Source organism: Chanos chanos, chromosome 6 (assembly GCF_902362185.1).
Source record: "Chanos chanos chromosome 6, fChaCha1.1, whole genome shotgun sequence".
In the NCBI taxonomy this organism is placed as follows: domain Eukaryota; kingdom Metazoa; phylum Chordata; class Actinopteri; order Gonorynchiformes; family Chanidae; genus Chanos; species Chanos chanos.
In genome coordinates this window covers 37365101-37382091 of record NC_044500.1, presented here as the reverse complement: position 1 = coordinate 37382091, position 16991 = coordinate 37365101, and the positions used below count along the sequence as shown (strand labels likewise).

Genomic DNA, 16991 nt, shown 5'->3' with positions numbered 1-16991 from the left:
TGTAAAAGTCAGAAGTCAAAGAATAGCCTCCCTTTCATTTTTGTCTCTTTTAAAGTATTGGTTGTTCTTGAATAAAACCTGACGATTAGGGTTTAATATGGTCCAGCAAGAGAGGAAAGAATGGAAAACAACAGTGAAGTTACCTGGGACTAATACAAACAGAAGGAAAAACGTGCATTTCTGTTTCATTGGTGTTTTTGTGCAAACGTGCAGAAAGCAGTACTTGTGCAGTTTACAAAGTCCACCATTCCACTGCATGTGCGTGTATCTGGGTCATCTTACTTTATGGAAGTGAAAGCTTAGTGGCAGTGTAGCGTGCCATCTCTCCTGCCTACTTGCTCCCTAATCCTGATATTACCAACTATTCTCTTGCATTTTTAAATCCACATGTTAGGGGATAAAGAGCTTCTGTGTGTGAGGAAACAACACAGAGAACTCTCAACAGGACATTTTAAATTGAGAGAATAACATGTATTTCTAAGCGGTATACCAGATATTGAAGAAAAACAAGGAAGAAAGGAAAAAGCATCTGCTAAATGAATAAATGTAATGTAAATGTAATTAACAGAATCCCATAAAACAATAAACCAAAACATTGCACCGAAGGAAACATGACGGCTGTGCTGTTTTTAAAGATCTATTAAGTCATCTTTCTGCTCAGCTGAGAAACCCTTTAAACAGACGGTATGCGATACAGAGGCTGCCCTCCAATACCGCTCGACAGGTGCCTAGCGACCAGCCGGCCATCGGCCCAGCCTAGAGGGGTCAAAGGGCAAAATGAGTTCCCAAGCTGCTTTCTTTGTGGGCGCTCAATCCACAGTCAGCATAGGTTTCAAAGAGAGACAAAGAGCACTCGTCCACTGGGGTCAGTGGGCGGAGAAACCATTCACGTGGCTCTGGGGAGGTTGTGGGGGAGGGGAAAGGGGAGGGGCTAAAGCTTTTTACCAGTCAGTTTTAAAGTGAGGGTGCAGGATAGTAGGATTCTCCAGCATCTGCTATCCCAACTCTGTCCATGGAGACTATGGCTCAGTAATATCTGTTGGGTATTCAGTTGGTGGGAAATAGAGGAGGGGGAAGAGAGGGCCTTTCTCAGGGGTTCTCTGTGCCCCGTAACACCATGTAATCCTCATGGATTACACTGAGGCATATACAATTTAGACAGCTGGTGTGTGATAATGTCTGTGTGAGTCTCCGTGAGTGAGAGTGATAAGAGTGAGTTTGTTACAGAGGTTTCTGCTCCACTTTTGCTACTATTGTCTTGCTCCATAGTTTTATGTACATTTTTAAATAACTGCTGAATTAACCATTGTAGCAGTGCTCAGAAAGAATGTTTTGAAAGGTATAAATAAAAGCATGTGTCTGTCTTCTCCTTTTTTTAAGTTTCCAAAATGGTTTACTGGGGCAGCATCTGCTTTCATTATTGTGTGGATTAACCAATAGTAATTCCCTTATCTCACTGAAATGTGTTATTTGCATTTTACTCTAAGAAATTACAAAAAGAAGGAGCATGATAAACCTTACCCTACTGTTTTATTGTTTATTCTGTACAGAGGACATGAGTTTCATATTATCCCATGAACTTTGGCTTCCTAAAACTTGTTAAAACTTGTTTGTCAGAAAAACAAGTAAAACAGAGTGTCACGACGATGGAACATTTTCAGTGTTGTGAGTGGAAGAGCGTGGTGAAGAGTAGAAATGAATCAGGCAGACCATTTCCCATAGCATCAATCCCACAGCACTGGTGAACGTAAGTGATCTAATAACCATGGTACACTACATTGCAATTGTGCTGACAGTAAGGATTTTTACCTAGCAGCCCAGGTGATAGGGATACGATGAGCTGCGTAGATGCTGAAAGACAGCACGTTGGTCACCATCCCAGCCTCCTGGATCGGAGCCGTAGGCCGGCTGCTGTGTGGCATGGTGTGGAAGTTAGCATTGAACGTGCTGCAATATAGCTCCACAAGATCCAAGATGGATGCCGTCAACTTCTCCACTATTTTTTCTGGAAAGGAGAGAGGAGTACTGCGTTCTTAAGCAAAAGTGACATGAAACTGGTCTCACAGGTTACACTGACTTTCTAAGAGATGGCTTATCCCTGAATCAGGTGCTTTCCAGACCATCCCATGTTTTTGTCTGCATCTGAAGGCGTGTCTGAAAATGGCTTACGAGACAAAAAATGACTGAGCACGCAAACTAATTTGCGGAAACAAATCTGCTTCACTAACAAAATGAAACAAGCTCTTCAGACTTTTTTTGCTTTGTTTTTGGTTTCTTGGTTTTTCAAATACCCATGGCATGAGAATTACAGATATAATGCACTGCTAATGGCAATTAATTAACAGTCAAGAGTAATAAGGGTAGCCTTCTTTTTCATTTCAAGTCTCTTTTGTGAGTTTGACCTCAGGTAGATATTCCTTCTCAGTTAATTCGTTTGTTCAGACAAAAACAAACAGCTCAAATTCAATGTAAATGTGTTTAGGAGAGAGGAAAAGTTGCGTGAGTAGGCCTAAAATGGGAGGAAAAAACACTCATCCTTCCTGTTTATTCCACTACAGGATCACACACGTCCGCAAAACAGGATGTCAAGGACCTTTCCACACAAACACACTTGGACAGAAAACATGAAAGGTCAGCAACACATTGCTCACCATCCCCAACTGGCCCTGTCTTCCGTCAGTATGTCACTGGCAGGTCTAGCCGCTAAACATTTAAAAAAATGGAACAGGACTTGATGGATACTCTACCTCTGTTTTCTTTCTTTGCCAGCACGGTAATATCCTGTGAGGGAGGACAGCAGGAGAGATAGAGACAGAACGTAATGTGAACAGGGGAATTGAAACCAGGTTCCACTAAAAACCAGGTTCCACTAAAAACCAAGCAGTACTTGTAATTTTTTCTGAGAATGTTAGTAGTTTAATCTATTTATGAAAACTGAGACATTTAATGGGGAACTGATCAAAACAGTAAGAGAGACATCTGGGTTGCTGATGCCTTAAGAAATGCCAAAAAGAAACAGTAATGCAGATGAGTGTGCTGAGCCCCTGTCAGAGTGTGTGGTGGTCTCGCACTCACTTTCTGTACTCGGGGCTGCAGGCGGCAGGGGCAGGCGGGCAGCTGGTTTAGGGCCATGGTGATGTCAGGTGTTTCCACTGCAGCTAATGAACTACACAAAGCCTTCACCGACTGCACCAATCGCTCCACATGCAATGGTAATTCGACCTGTGGGGACAAAGAGTGCGAAACTGAGCGTTGAAGACGAATGTAATATCTAAATCATTCCATTTTTTTTCCCTCCCCATTTGTCAGAGTTCATTCTACATCTCTTTATCACCTTACTGTATGTTTGAACTTATCCTCATTAGTTCAGAAGTCAAAGTCGGTGAAAATCTATAAACTGAGAGTATGAATGGCTTACTTCGGAAAGGAGAAATGATTCTGCTTCGTTGTGAAAGGTGTCCAAAAGCAGCGTCAGTGCTTCTCTGTAATAAACAGGGAAGGCAGTTAAGTCTTTCTAACAGTGCACTAACTATAACACTTCTAGGTCAGAACCTCAGAACCATCAGGCTCTGCTGCTCCGCTATTACCTGGTCACAGTCTGTTTGATTGGTCGCTCTTGCAGGAGGATGCTGTGGTTCATACTAGATGGGGTCTGGTCATCATCCTCCTGTCAATGAAAGGGTCAAAACAAGGGAAATTATGAGCGTTGAAATCTCGAAGAGAACAGTATTTTGCTGTACCCGTGTTAGAGCTGAGTACCATATCTAACGTAAGTAAGTACAGAGTTCAGTCGTTCAGTATGTACGAGTGTAAGACCACTCTCTGCCTCTAAAGCTTGTGCTAAGTCCTTCCTGGTTAACTCACAGTCCGAGCCAGTTCCAGGTTTACAGAACTCCTCCTAGTGAGAAAGAGGCGGATGTTCCAGTCAAACTTGAGGCACTGTTGAATGTATTCCAGTCCAGCCAGAGTTTGGGTGCTGATCAGAGTGGAGCCAGAGAGAAAGCAAGAAACAGAGAAAGAGAGAGAGAGAGAGAGAGAGAGAGAGAGAGAGAGAGAGAGAGAGAGAGAGAGAGAGAGAGAGAGAGAGAGAGAGAGAGAGAAAGAGAAAGAGAAAGAGAAAGAGAAAGAGAAAGAGAAAGAGAAAGAGAGAACTGTCATTAACTGCTGATCAGATCTCACCTGGAGTGACTGCCTTAACAATGCCCTCACTATCAAAAGTCATTCTACAACATCTGAACAAAGTGAGTTTTATGTTTGTGGAACATATAACATCCTCCTAGTGTGTATATAAATGTAACTGAAATGAAACAAGCTATGTAGTAAAAGCCAAAAAATGAGCCTTGACATTAAAATTTCCTCTTATATGGTCCAAATAGTCCACCTCATTCTTTAATTATAATCTTAACATGACTACACATTCCAGTTTTATTACAGCATTTGAGAGAGAAGTCCTAACAGTCAAAGTAAGGCTTCTAAAGACTTTGGTTCATTGTTGACCTACAGCAAAACAATAAAAAGCCATTCAAATGAACACCTCTTTCTGTACTGTGCTGCCAATGACAGTCATTAAACAACAAAAACATTACACATGGGAAATCCCTCCCTCTTTTCACAGCCGTGCACACTTTTATGTTATCACTGCAACCCACATTTCCTGTGACACAGCTGCAAACCAACCAAAACAACTGTAAGAAAGGAAGAAAGAAAGAAAGAAAAAATGCATTCACACAGCACACACACACCTGCTTCACTCCTTTATACAGCCTGCTTTGGTATTTTGATTAAATGGCTGGTATCTAAGCATTTAGCTAAATGGTAATTTTCAAACGTCACGAAAATGCTCTAAAGAAAAGACCACATGAGAAGAAGAAAAAAAAGAAGTTTAAATAATTATTTGTTTATATGTCTTTGGGCTGGTGGTCGTGTCTAGGGGAAACCCACGGTGGTTAGACACTTCCACAGACATAAGCATAGCTTGTTTAAAATGGCCACAATTGAGAGACTTCGACTATAAGACAAGCGTTCGGTTACCACAAACCACACTAGCAATTTCTAGCTCTTTTTCTTGGAGCAGCCCTGTTTCCGGCCACAAGATGGACAGTTAAAAAAAAAAGCCATGCCATGAAACTGCCTCTGATATGCTGCTTGTTCTGCCATTGTTAGGGGACTTTTTTGTGACGCGTTAGTGAAATGAGGCTACAGGGGAACTTTTTTTTGTCTAAATCAGGATGGGCGTTTTGGGTTGGTTGCCTGTGGAACTGAGCCACTCTGAGGTAGGCTCAGTGCCCAGAGAGGAGGGGTAACAGGAGCTGAAAAGCCTGAGAACTACCGTGCCAACAGCAGGCATTTATGAGAGGGAGTTTGTGCTGTGGATTGGCATGGACTTGTGTCTCCGACTCTAAGACTCTTGTCTCTTATCCTTATGTGAAAGCAGTTCTTAATAATTTGCTACACACCCAAAATAAGAATATACCTTATATACCTTGGATTTCTCATAATGAGCTCCACAAGCCCATTCATAACCTTCTGAAAAGAATGAAAAACAGGAACTGAGGGTAAGTGCAAGATACTTAAGTCAAGGCTCTCTTGAGACTCAGTCTTAAGTCTCTCGCTCATTTTTGGTGTGAAGAACAGGTCTTACTTCTCAAGGAACTCGGCCTGGCCACACACTTTAAGCGAGTAATCATCCACATCGATCAGGTCCAGGTCGTCATGGGCATAGCAGAGCGTCTGGTAGATCAGAAGATCCACTGTAGATGAACCTAGAAAAAAAAAATCAAATAACAAGAAACAACCTTTAACATTTAATGAACTGACAGACGGAGGGTGGACTTTGCGGTAGTGAAAAATGGACAGAAAACTTGGGTGGAGGCGACGAAGATCGACATCATAGACGTATTCATAGCTTGATTAACACCAGCTGAATAAACAGTGACAAAATGGTACACTCCTTCATTCTTATGGAAATATCAAGATGATATACTTAACTCTGTAAACTAAATAATAAATAAGACAGTTTGTACACAACACAATGAATTAAATTCTTCAAAACATTTCTTCTTCAAAAAAAAAAATAGCTACAGAGGTCATTCTATTTACAGGTCCAAGCAGCCACTCTCTTACACACTCTGTCTCTTCTCCATGCGCCTTAATAGAAAAAAGGTTCACACACAAACAGTCCAATAGCTTGATGACTCATATTTTGTACACAGAAAAAAAAATGAATTCCACAAGCTACAAGAAGGGTAAGGAGGTCAGATGAGGAAGGAGCAGAGTGAGGAGATCTGGTTAGCCAACATCAATGTGACAGCTCCAATCTGTGCAAGGATGACCAGCAGACCTTTGTATATGGCTGAATGACTCTGAAGCAACATGACCTGATATGTTCTTTTCTTTTTAGTTGTTGTTGTTATTTAACTGAGAACATGAGGTTATGCAAATTTAAAAACAAGACAAATTGAATTAACTTAGCCTGCAAGTCTTAGTGTATGTTTCTAGACTATGAGTGGATCTGTATCTTTTTGAGTCCATGGTGACTATACACAATAGTTCGGCCAGATCTGGAAAACAAACCCAGATGTACAAATAGATGACAGCCTGTATTCATGAAGGAGCTGTAGGTCACCATGGCAAAGGCCATCTGTAAGGCAAATTATTCACTGAGATGGAAAGTTGAGAGAAAGAGGCACCAACGAACAACGAAGAGAGGAAAAACAGGCTCAAAACCAGTTTCTCTGGCCACAATCTAATATCTCCATCAGAGAGGCCCTCTCTCTTTCTTTCTCTCCCTCTCTCCTGTGTGTATGTGTGTGTGTGTGTGTGTTCGTGCTGTTAATGTCGAGCTCAGGCTATGAATGAAAAGCTGGCTCTTTTAATTGAGAACACAAAACAGATGGCTGGCTGCATGCCCTTTCAATGTAATGCCATTAAAAGAATTCAGAGACGAGAGCTTTCCAGTCGCTCTTATGGGATTCTCCTATCCTGTCCAAAAGTTTCCGCTAAGAAAGAAATAGGCCTGGGCAGTACTGAGCAAATTACAGGAGCATGTGAACTGAAGCAAGTTTGTATGCAATTTAACCAAAATGATGTACCAATTCAGATTGTATTACCCGAGTTAAAAAGAATGACCTGTTGCCTATACATAAGGTGAAACTTAATAGTCACAGGGGCAATGAAAGGAAATCTTCACTGAACTACCTGCTGGGAAATCATGTCGACTCCAATAACATCAGACTTACCATCACAGGTGAAGGTGAGAGGCTCTCTAAAGTGGTCACTAATGACTGTAACCTTGACACTCACTCCTAGGCCTTGCTGCAGTTCATCTTGAGCTACACATGGACTCCACACAAAACCCGTGTTTTTGGTGCGGTCATTATATGGGTAGGCTGACCGCAACCTGGAAAAATTAAGTGTTTTATGAACAGGAGTAAAATAAAATTCGCAATCACGTTCTCTTGTGAATCAGGCTACATAAGATTATGACTGTTATTGGCTAATACATTAAACAAAAGAACTATTTTATGACCTCGGAGGTGATCATTATCAGATGACAACAGAAAGGTGTCGAAATTCTCTGAAAAGAGAGTTACTGAATTACAGATACTCACACATCAAGCATGTGACAAAAAGCTGCCACTTCTTCATCCCTCTCTTCAGAAACCTGAAAGAGCTCATAGCCAAAGCCATTCAGTCTGGATCCCAGTGACACCTGAGAGAGAAAGAGGAACAAATCTAACTTGTTCAATACCAAAACACCCAGGTCCAATCAAACGGGCATCTCCCCTTTTGATCCACTCATTTACATGATGGAGTGAAAAGTAATATATAGTCAGAGCATAGAATGGGAATAGGAGTGACTAACTCAGTTATACAATATTAACCACATCCTCTTAAAAAGATTGCTGTTCTTGTAATTTCAGCACTATGAGACTGACCATAATAGCTGAAGTAAAACTGAAATGTGTTGACGGAAACTTTATCAAGAGAATCAGTGTGCTTACTGGGTCAGCTGACACTCTACGGTTGCTTCTGTTGCACTTCTGCACTGGCAGATAGGTTCGGGGGGGAACCTGAGGGGGTAGGGTCTTACTGCGAGCCACAGGCTTCCCCGATACCTCACGGTTAGCTCTGCGCATTCCAGGTGACGGCCAGTCCCCATTCATCCTGCATAGGGAGTCATTCAGGTTGTCGTAGTTTATGGTGTCACCAGACGAAAGCTTAGGTTGGTCCACTTCCGGAGTGAACAGGTTGACGTCTCGAGGTGTGGTGCTGCGGCGGGCCGTGAAGAGGTCGTTCTGAGGAATAGGGTTACGGGGGGGCACTGCTGGAGGAGGGTCATCCGGAGGTACAAACCCTTTAGGCAGCATCTGCGATGTGTCCTCATAGTCACTCTTCACTGAGCTGTCCAGGATGTAGAGGGGTTCCTTGCTGTAGCCGCGTAATTCCACGTTTGCCCGTGACGGGTTCGACACCCCAGGCTGCAAGTGGTTGAGCATGGGGTCAGAGCCAGACAGGCCTTGGAGCAGGTTGCTTCCGGGCGGGCTCGGAACAGGCCGCGGAAGCGGGCGTTCGCTTCTTTGAGGGGTTGACTTGCTGCTCTCGGGGGCTCCTCGACCTGCTGGACCCTTATCCTGTCTGAGGCGTGAGAGGGCATCGTACTCCATCTGAAGGGCTTCGGCCAACACCAGCTCTCTTTGGCTCAGGCCCAAGGACTCCAGACAGCCCCAGCGCTGCTCGCCGTCACTGCGAGTCTGCGCAGCCGACATGCCTCCACAGGAGGTTCTACAGCCGGTCGAGGGGAACACGGAGAGGTCTGGCTAAAAGCGAATATGGACTCTAAATGTTCCACGGCAGGATCATGGGCCTTGCGCTCCCCTGAGAAATTGGAAGGTGAAAGAAAAAGGAGAAAAAAAAAAAAGAACATTTTGTTATCTAAAAGTGACCAACATGACATTTTACATTCGAAAACAAGAACAAGATCTATTTATTTAGGCCAGATGAAGCACTATTTAAAGAAACATAGAGAGGGAAAACTATGTTCTTTATACCACGAATTTTCATTGAGCCTGTTCAAATGACAGAAAGTATGTGTAAAACTAACTTACTATATAACTTGTCTATGCTAAAAACAGTATTGGAGCCAGAATAGATGATGGTGACACGTTTTCAACTGTTCAAAGGCAGGGGCGAAAACATCAAATAGGCCCAGACTGTCATCTGGCTTTGATAATCTTTGCTTGCTCAGCATAACTCAGTAACAGACACGTTGTTTCCCCTCCTTTGCATAGAGCACAGGAACCAACCCACAAAGGCTCCATCTGCAGGACTGCATTTCTGCAGAGGAGCAAGCATCACACTGCACCCTGCAGCCACACAGTCAGACATAGCCGCCAGATCAGAGCTTGTCTTGACAGACACTCAAACACTGCTGAGCAGGGGCTGTGGTGTCAAAGAACATAAGGTGCTTTTTTTTTTTTTTTAACCTCACAGAAACTCTCACCTCGAGCCTCAAGTAACTGTCTCATCTGAAACAGGAAAAAAAAAAAAAAAAAGACAATATATAATTGAACGTGTTATGTAATTTAACAGACTGAGCAGACCTACTATGCTAGAGCAGTAATCTCAATTCATTTCACCCATTTACTGTATAAATCTGGAGGATGGAGTCACTTGACCTCACCTGACCTTAAGCTGCCATTGCAGTGAGACAGAAAAAGCGGCGGAGGGTGTGACCTCCACCCACAATACCCTGTAGGAAACTCTCCCTGTAGGAAACTCTCCCACCCTATATCAATAGGGCCACACTACACCAGTACAAGGGAGACAGAAAGAGAGAGAGAAGGAGTAGCCTATGGTGTGACAGTTTTGCAGCTCCGTTCTCTGATTGTTTTCATCCACTCCCTGAATTTATGAACACAAGGGTCTGACCGGCCAACAGAGCTGTTGGAGGGCTTGTCTTAACTGAAGGAGTCATTAGGTTCATTTCTCAAAACACTGCTACACAAGGAGGACATGCTAACTCAGTTCATATTAAAAATGTCACTACTGGAAATAAAGCAAATTCCTTCGGTGCATGTTTTTCAAATTTCCCCAGACAAATGTCACTAGGCATGCTCACACACACACACACATACAAAAACCAGCTGTGTACACAGCATGTTTTTGGCTGCACCAAAGATAATTTCTAGGCATATTTGAGCTGAGCATGAGATTGTTAAGGACTATCACACTTCTGATAGAAGAGTCTCGGAAGCCAGACACGTTTGCAAACAGCCAGCCCAGACATCAACAGATGGATTGCAAATGATACGAGTGTGTCCATTTCTAGACAACCTCATTGTGAGCTCTCCCAGTTCCCAGGAGCAGTCTCCTGTGGTCTTCCCATGCTTGTCCTACAGGCTAGGCCTTTTGCTCAGTGAGGAGAGAGAAGTAAGAGGAGGGTGATGTCAGGAAGGTGGGGGGGGGGAGTGAGGGTGGAGAAAAGGGCGGATCTGTATTGTTCCCAAAAGGGACCCCAGGCCAGCCGAGATACAGGCCCCCGGAATCAATCCCCTGCCGGGATTTAATCCCATTCAATTAGGGTGGCTCCCAGATTGGCTGAACAAAGAATGGGGAGGAGGGGGAACAGCATCACGTGAGACAGGGCAAACTCAGACACGTTCACACGGCACTGCGATCCAGAGACAAAGAGGCCGCTGTCATCTCCACACCACACTCCCCCCCCCCAGAACCCACCCACCAACACATAAAAAAAAAAAAAAAAAAACCCCACAAACAAACACGCACACACATACACATGCACAGCTCCCACAACGTCTGAAGAGTAAGAGACGTATGCTCCTGCCAGCTGATCCCAAACTCAATGGCATCAATGCATTCTGTCAAATGTTCCACAGACATCCTCCATCACGGGCCTCTACCCATGTGCCACCTAAGCCCTTCAAAATGGAGTCTGCATGACAGCATTAAATGGCTAGTGTATACATACTACACATCGCATCACACTTATGTGAACCAATTCAAGGGTCGAGGAAAAAAAAGGAGAGGACAGGAGGGCAACTGGATTCATCAATTCAAGTGAGTTCAGTTTCTCTTAGTTACTGCTGAGACTTTGAGAGGGCATTACTGTAAAAAGAGACACTACTGAAGCAAAGCACCAGTCACACCAGTGCTCTAGACAACAGGGGAACCTTCCAGAACCATGAGGTGTAAAAACTGCCGACCACAAAAACCACAACACCCAGAGGAAAAAGAATGAAAGAGAGAGCCAAATGTAGCACACCGAGAGCACTCCTGGCTTTAGTCACCCAGGCTAAATCCAGAAAAAGATATGGAAAGTGTTCCAGTGCTTCTAAAGAGGAGAGAGGGAAAGGGTGGAAATGAGGCAATAGGCTACTAAAAATATAGTTATCATAGTCCAACAAAACTTGCCCTGAAGAACTAAAACAGTCCTGATTCATCATCACTACTATACCCACTGAAGCACAGTAGAAAGGAGACTGAAACTGTTCTAACTGCTGCCAAATCGCTGTCAGGACAATTTGGTCCCTGAATCAGGGGTGACATTGCAGGGGTACCCACAAATGGTCTCGATTTTGCGCATGCCAAGAAAGTACCATCTATTATCCCTTCTGATGTAAATACACATATAAGCTTTTGACATAAGTGTACCTTTAAGGCAATGTCTGTCACATGATGTGTATTGAGTTTTAGGGGAGGTGGTGGTGGTTTAGACCAAGTTACAAATGGAGCACAAATACTGTATGGTTCAGAGAGACCATTTCAAATGAATGGCCACTGTGAAGCTTGAATTACTCCAGAGTGTACACATCAATACCACACAATCCACACAAATAACCAACCTACATGAAATTAACTAACACTAGATTGAACACACATGCCCTCACTGAGTACTATAAACAAATCAAATTTTGCTCAGTCATCAAAAAACTCAGCACTATGCCACACAAAACACAACAGGATTACAGGACAAACCAGTTTGTCAGGGTGACATCATTTACTGCTAAATTCACTTCTTTTTAAAGCAATGCAGATCAGAGATTACCGCTGCTTTGAAACTGTATAACCATTACTACACTGCAAGATGATACAGAAAATGCATTTATGAATTAATTGTCATCATTACAAATAATGTTACAGTGCATGTTTCCTGTGCTATGCAGATATTACAGTAATACACAGCAAGCCTAAATACACACCACTATCACTTCATTTGCATCATAATTACGCAAATGATGATGTGTAGAACAGTGTTTCAGCTCAGAGAAGAAAAAAAGCAGAAAAAAAGATTCCTAAACTCCTTGCCTCCACATTAATTAAATACAAACACGTTAAAGTCTGAGTCAAATTATTTCTTGTCTGCATTACCGCACATGCAAATAATTTGCGGTTCAGTATCAGCAGCTCATATAATGCAAAAAAAGAACAGATCAAATAGATGCTTGACATGATTCTAATGGGTATAATGTGTCCCTTCTGAACTAAGGGACAATCAAATTCATGTTGTGTTTGCCATGTGTTTTAAGAGTGATAATTTGCTGACCTTGTCGTTGAGTTTTTACAACCTTAGGCCATGCCAAATCCTGACTGTGCATGGCTGACAGAAGGGCCTCACTTTTTTGAAAGGGGGGGGGGGGGGGGGGAGTGACATATAGTACTTATTTAAACGTTGAAGAAACGTGCATCGCATAGCAACGCATACAACCATGTCCTTTCTCTCAGTTACGTTAAGTGTACTGTAGATGATTGTCTATACGACTGCTTTTATCAAGTAACAGCTTGTGGCTATAGCAGAACAGCCAGCAGAAAAATCCACTAAGTACTCTACTCGTAACACCATGGTGAAAACCAGAGTCGTTATCCAGACTCAAATTAATTCTAACAGCAAGTCTTGTTTGTTTTCATGTCGCCATCGCTATTGCTATTGCGATACAGCTTATAAATTTGCCCCTTAACCTGTTCATTGCTCATTTCATTTGTTTGATTTCAAATATGTAAACGGTCTCTTTCGCTCTCTCTGAACGAGAAAACTGAGGGAAGTCGGACTACAACGCGAACATATGGTTATGGTATGGTCACTGGGTTATGGGTCCGCACTCCAGCAATGCTTAAAAATAATAAATCGCCACTGCGCCAAAACATCGAGAAATACCTCATGGGAGCAAAACACAAAATCAAAGACGCCATAACTGTTTTGAAATATATTATTTCATACCTTTCCATGGCTGCTCAGGCGATTTTATCACGCTATCCGGTCTTTCTGCCTATAGATGTAGCCTATCGATTGACGACTCGCTGATATATCAACTCCAGGGTGAAGCTTCCGGCGACTATAGGCGTTGGATCATTTACAACAGCTTGAGTACGGTCCCAGCACCAAAATCTTCAACAGACAACTAGATTGGACAACACGAAATACCCTCTCTAGCTTTCTCTTCTGTAATCTCGATGTTTTGTTACTGAGCTGCCGAGGCGTTCGATCTTTACAGCTCAGTGGCACATCGCCTTTTTATTAGACTGCGCCGTGGGTCAGTGGACACAGAGGTAGATGAAGGAATAGCAATGAGAATCGTGATCTCTAGCGGACAGTTCTGGTACTAACACTAGATGAGAGAGCCGCTCTGAATGTAGTACCATTGAAGGAGAGCAAAACTAGATTTTGTCCGAATTTGGTGAGGGCAGCTGTACATGTCAATAAAAAATAAAATGAAACAATTATAACAATGAAAATTATAGAAAAAGATAAAAATGTAGCACTTTCAATTAGAAGCTAAAATTAAAAATAAAAAAGTTTCGATATTCTATATCTCAACATTTACGCGCGTCCTAAGCAACACCCTTAAAAGTAACTTCTCTCTTAGGACGAATGACACTGAAATCAAATGAAAATTCACTTTTCCCGAGGTTTTTCCTTAATGTGTATCTTTCAATAACCTCATCCGAGGCAAATTTTTATAGCTTGTTTCTCAGTATTTTTTTCCACCTCTGTTATGAAGTCCCCTCAGATTAACTGAACTATTGTGTATTCTCCCAGGTGAAATCTGGTTTATTTGTTACATGCCTTGTTAAAGTCATTTATTTTGTTCAAGCTATTTGGGGTGTGCTATAATAGAGGGAGTGAATGCATAAGCAGAAAAGACTGGACAGATAGGCATCTTTTGCAGTATTCTTGTTTCATGTTGAAAGAGTGTAGATCACAGAAATAACCTTGTCCTTTTCTCGGCTTTGTAGCCAGTAAAGTACAGGTGGAATAGAAAACTTTCAGAATGTCATTACTGACCGCAATATGCCTCTCCATTGTAACACACAATAAAGAATTATTTCTGAATACAATGTTTATTAGCATAACATAATAACATAAGCATAACATTATTAACATAAGCAACATGTGACAGAATAGAATCATGAGGTTTTTGCATCAGTTCCTCTACATTTCAGTTGATATTTTGCCCGATTTCAAATTAAAACCAATGAGTAATTTGTGTATGACACATCTATGTGGTACTCTGTGCTCTGGAATTCCTCTGCGTTTTAGTCTTTGACAATCCGTGTGATGATTCACAAATGATTCACAGTCTATTCAGAAAACAAATCAGTTTGCGCTTCAATATCAGAACTAAAGTCTAAGACAGTAATGATGTCACCGCTGCTGTGGAATGCCCTCTGCTGGCATTGGTGTCTCCAGACAGGATCAGCTCCGATGTGAATGTGAGGCCTCCTTGTGGTGAAAGTGCCATGCTGACTGTTCACCACAGATGGAGCATGTAATGTGAATAGTGTTTCTTATCACTGGGTCCAGTTATCAGTAGGATGTGAAAAGTGTATCATGTTTGAACAATGAAATGACAACACATTATATGTAATATGTACATATTTAAAGTCTTTAAATAACTTTCTTTCATTGTTAACTGTACCACATTTTTACAAAAGTTTCTTTATGCCCATAGAATCTACATTTTATATTACCAACACATATGTTGTCTTATTTTCCCTACTTTTATCAACCTCTAGGGGGCAAATAATAACTATTTCCTAATCATTCTCAAAGTGAATGTGAACACATGAACACTTCCAGCGTCTCTCTGCAGTAAACCTTGACCTTTGATGATGATGATGATGATGATGATGATGATGATCATCATCATCATCATCATCATCATCATCATCATCATCATGGCTCAGACTGTAAGCAAAATGTAAAGATAAAGTAGCCAATATCTTATTAATAGTCTGCTAAATTTCTAAGACCATTTCAGTGCTTGATAGCTAGTATAACTGGAAATGTGAGAGCAGAGCTATAGTTTTCTCTGTTTTGTGTGTGTGTGTGTGTGTGTGTGTGTGTGTGTGTGTATGTGTGTGTCTGAAGATTAGTATTCAGCACTGACTCATGCAGAGCCAGGCTGCTGGAGGCAGCATGGGACAGAATACTGGATTAGGTTTAGTAGGAAAGCCCAAAATACAGGCTTCTGTAGTTATTCATAACAGCTTGTGATCCTCGCCCATTCATGTGATTGCCTAATTACCTGGGCTAACAAATGATGTTTAGTGACACCATGGTAACTCATTTAAATGTTCACTGGCAACTGTTGCCAGTAAACGGAGCGAGAACTGGACTGAAATCACATAGCCCAAATTAGTTAAGAAGAGGGCATCATTTAAATCAGACGGATGAATTTAACAGGTATTGCTCATTAACAAATAAGTATACAATGAGTGTTCCTACTGAAAATCTGGTCTAACCCTGGCCAGTCACACACATCAGATTCAAAGTAAGCAAGAGTTGATGGTGGTTTAAGATGGTGAGTGGGAAAGTTAAATTAGTAATCTGTGACAAACTAAACTAAAATATTTCTAATAATTAACCTTTCTTACACATTAGGTGATGCAACAAACAGGATCTATCTATCTATCTATCTATCTATCTATCTATCTATCTATCTATCTATCTATCTATCTATCTATCTATCTATCTATCTATCTATCTGTTTTCAAAAAAGAGAATGGTGTTTAATGACACCATGGTAACTCATTTAACTGTTCATTGGCAACTGTTGCCAGTAAACGGAGTAAAGTCTGGACTTGGATCACATAGCCCAAGTTAGTTAAGAGGAAAGCATAATTCAAATCAGACAGATGAATTTAACAGGTGCTGCTCACTAATCGCTCGCTAGTGTACCTTGTAAGCACTCATGTATCCTGCTATCTCATGCATTTTGTTCTTGTGTGCATCATGTGCCCCAGTGATCTCTGTTTGCTGATTGTAACTTGCATCAAATGGTATTTATTCTTGCTTGTCCTCCCAGTAAAAGTCCACTTGTTACCAATACCTGTATCTCTCGACTCTGTATTTATGTGTTGCCTGTTTTTGGGTTCTTCTCAGCAGCAACCCAAGGAGAAAACCAATGATCAGCCGGGTGGCCAATTCTAGTTGGTGACAAAAGAAAGCAAATAAAGCACTTTTAAGATGTAAGACTAGACGACCTCACACACTTGTGCCGAAATACTTTGGCCATCTGTGACCTTGGTGACTCTCTGCATTTGAACTTAGGAGAGGAGTAAGTTACCTCAAAATGTATGAATCTTTATAAATACCTTAGTTGAACTAAACATAGATGATGTTATGCTGACTTTCTCAAATCATATTAGGAACATATCAGTGTATTGGGCTTCAAGTTTATTTGGATGGCAGATCTCCTGGGGAGACCACGTTACAGTTGGAAGAGCATGTAAGAGACAGACACCCCTCTAGCTGAAGGGACAGTGTGAATTCTATCATAATATAGAGACTTAAAGCCATGGTCTGAAGTCTTGCCAGACATTTTAAAAATACTGTGGCTCTTCTCGGTAAGAAATAGGTTATAGTTCTGGTGCCTGGCCTTCTTAAATGTGGTTACCTGCAGGCTGATTAATTACGTACTACCTCTATCTAATGATTCCTGTTTTTAGTGTTGTGAATACTGAGGGCCATT

At 41.8% G+C, this 16991-nt stretch overlaps 1 protein-coding gene across 1 annotated transcript in view; it reads right to left on the bottom strand.

Moving 5' to 3' along the window:
* The window catches only part of pik3c2b (phosphatidylinositol-4-phosphate 3-kinase, catalytic subunit type 2 beta), a 30397-nt gene extending 16917 nt beyond the window's left edge, over positions 1 to 13480 (bottom strand). Inside the window, exons 1-11 of the mRNA XM_030776576.1 lie at positions 13238 to 13480; positions 8004 to 8877; positions 7611 to 7711; positions 7239 to 7399; positions 5642 to 5762; positions 3865 to 3976; positions 3588 to 3667; positions 3419 to 3482; positions 3076 to 3222; positions 2748 to 2781; positions 1810 to 2005 (exon numbers count right to left, since the gene is read on the bottom strand). Coding sequence (XP_030632436.1) covers positions 1810 to 2005; positions 2748 to 2781; positions 3076 to 3222; positions 3419 to 3482; positions 3588 to 3667; positions 3865 to 3976; positions 5642 to 5762; positions 7239 to 7399; positions 7611 to 7711; positions 8004 to 8768 — 1781 coding nt within the window. The 5' untranslated portion in view covers positions 8769 to 8877; positions 13238 to 13480. The remainder of the gene's footprint in view (positions 1 to 1809; positions 2006 to 2747; positions 2782 to 3075; positions 3223 to 3418; positions 3483 to 3587; positions 3668 to 3864; positions 3977 to 5641; positions 5763 to 7238; positions 7400 to 7610; positions 7712 to 8003; positions 8878 to 13237) is intronic.
* Positions 13481 to 16991: the final 3511 nt, after the last annotated feature.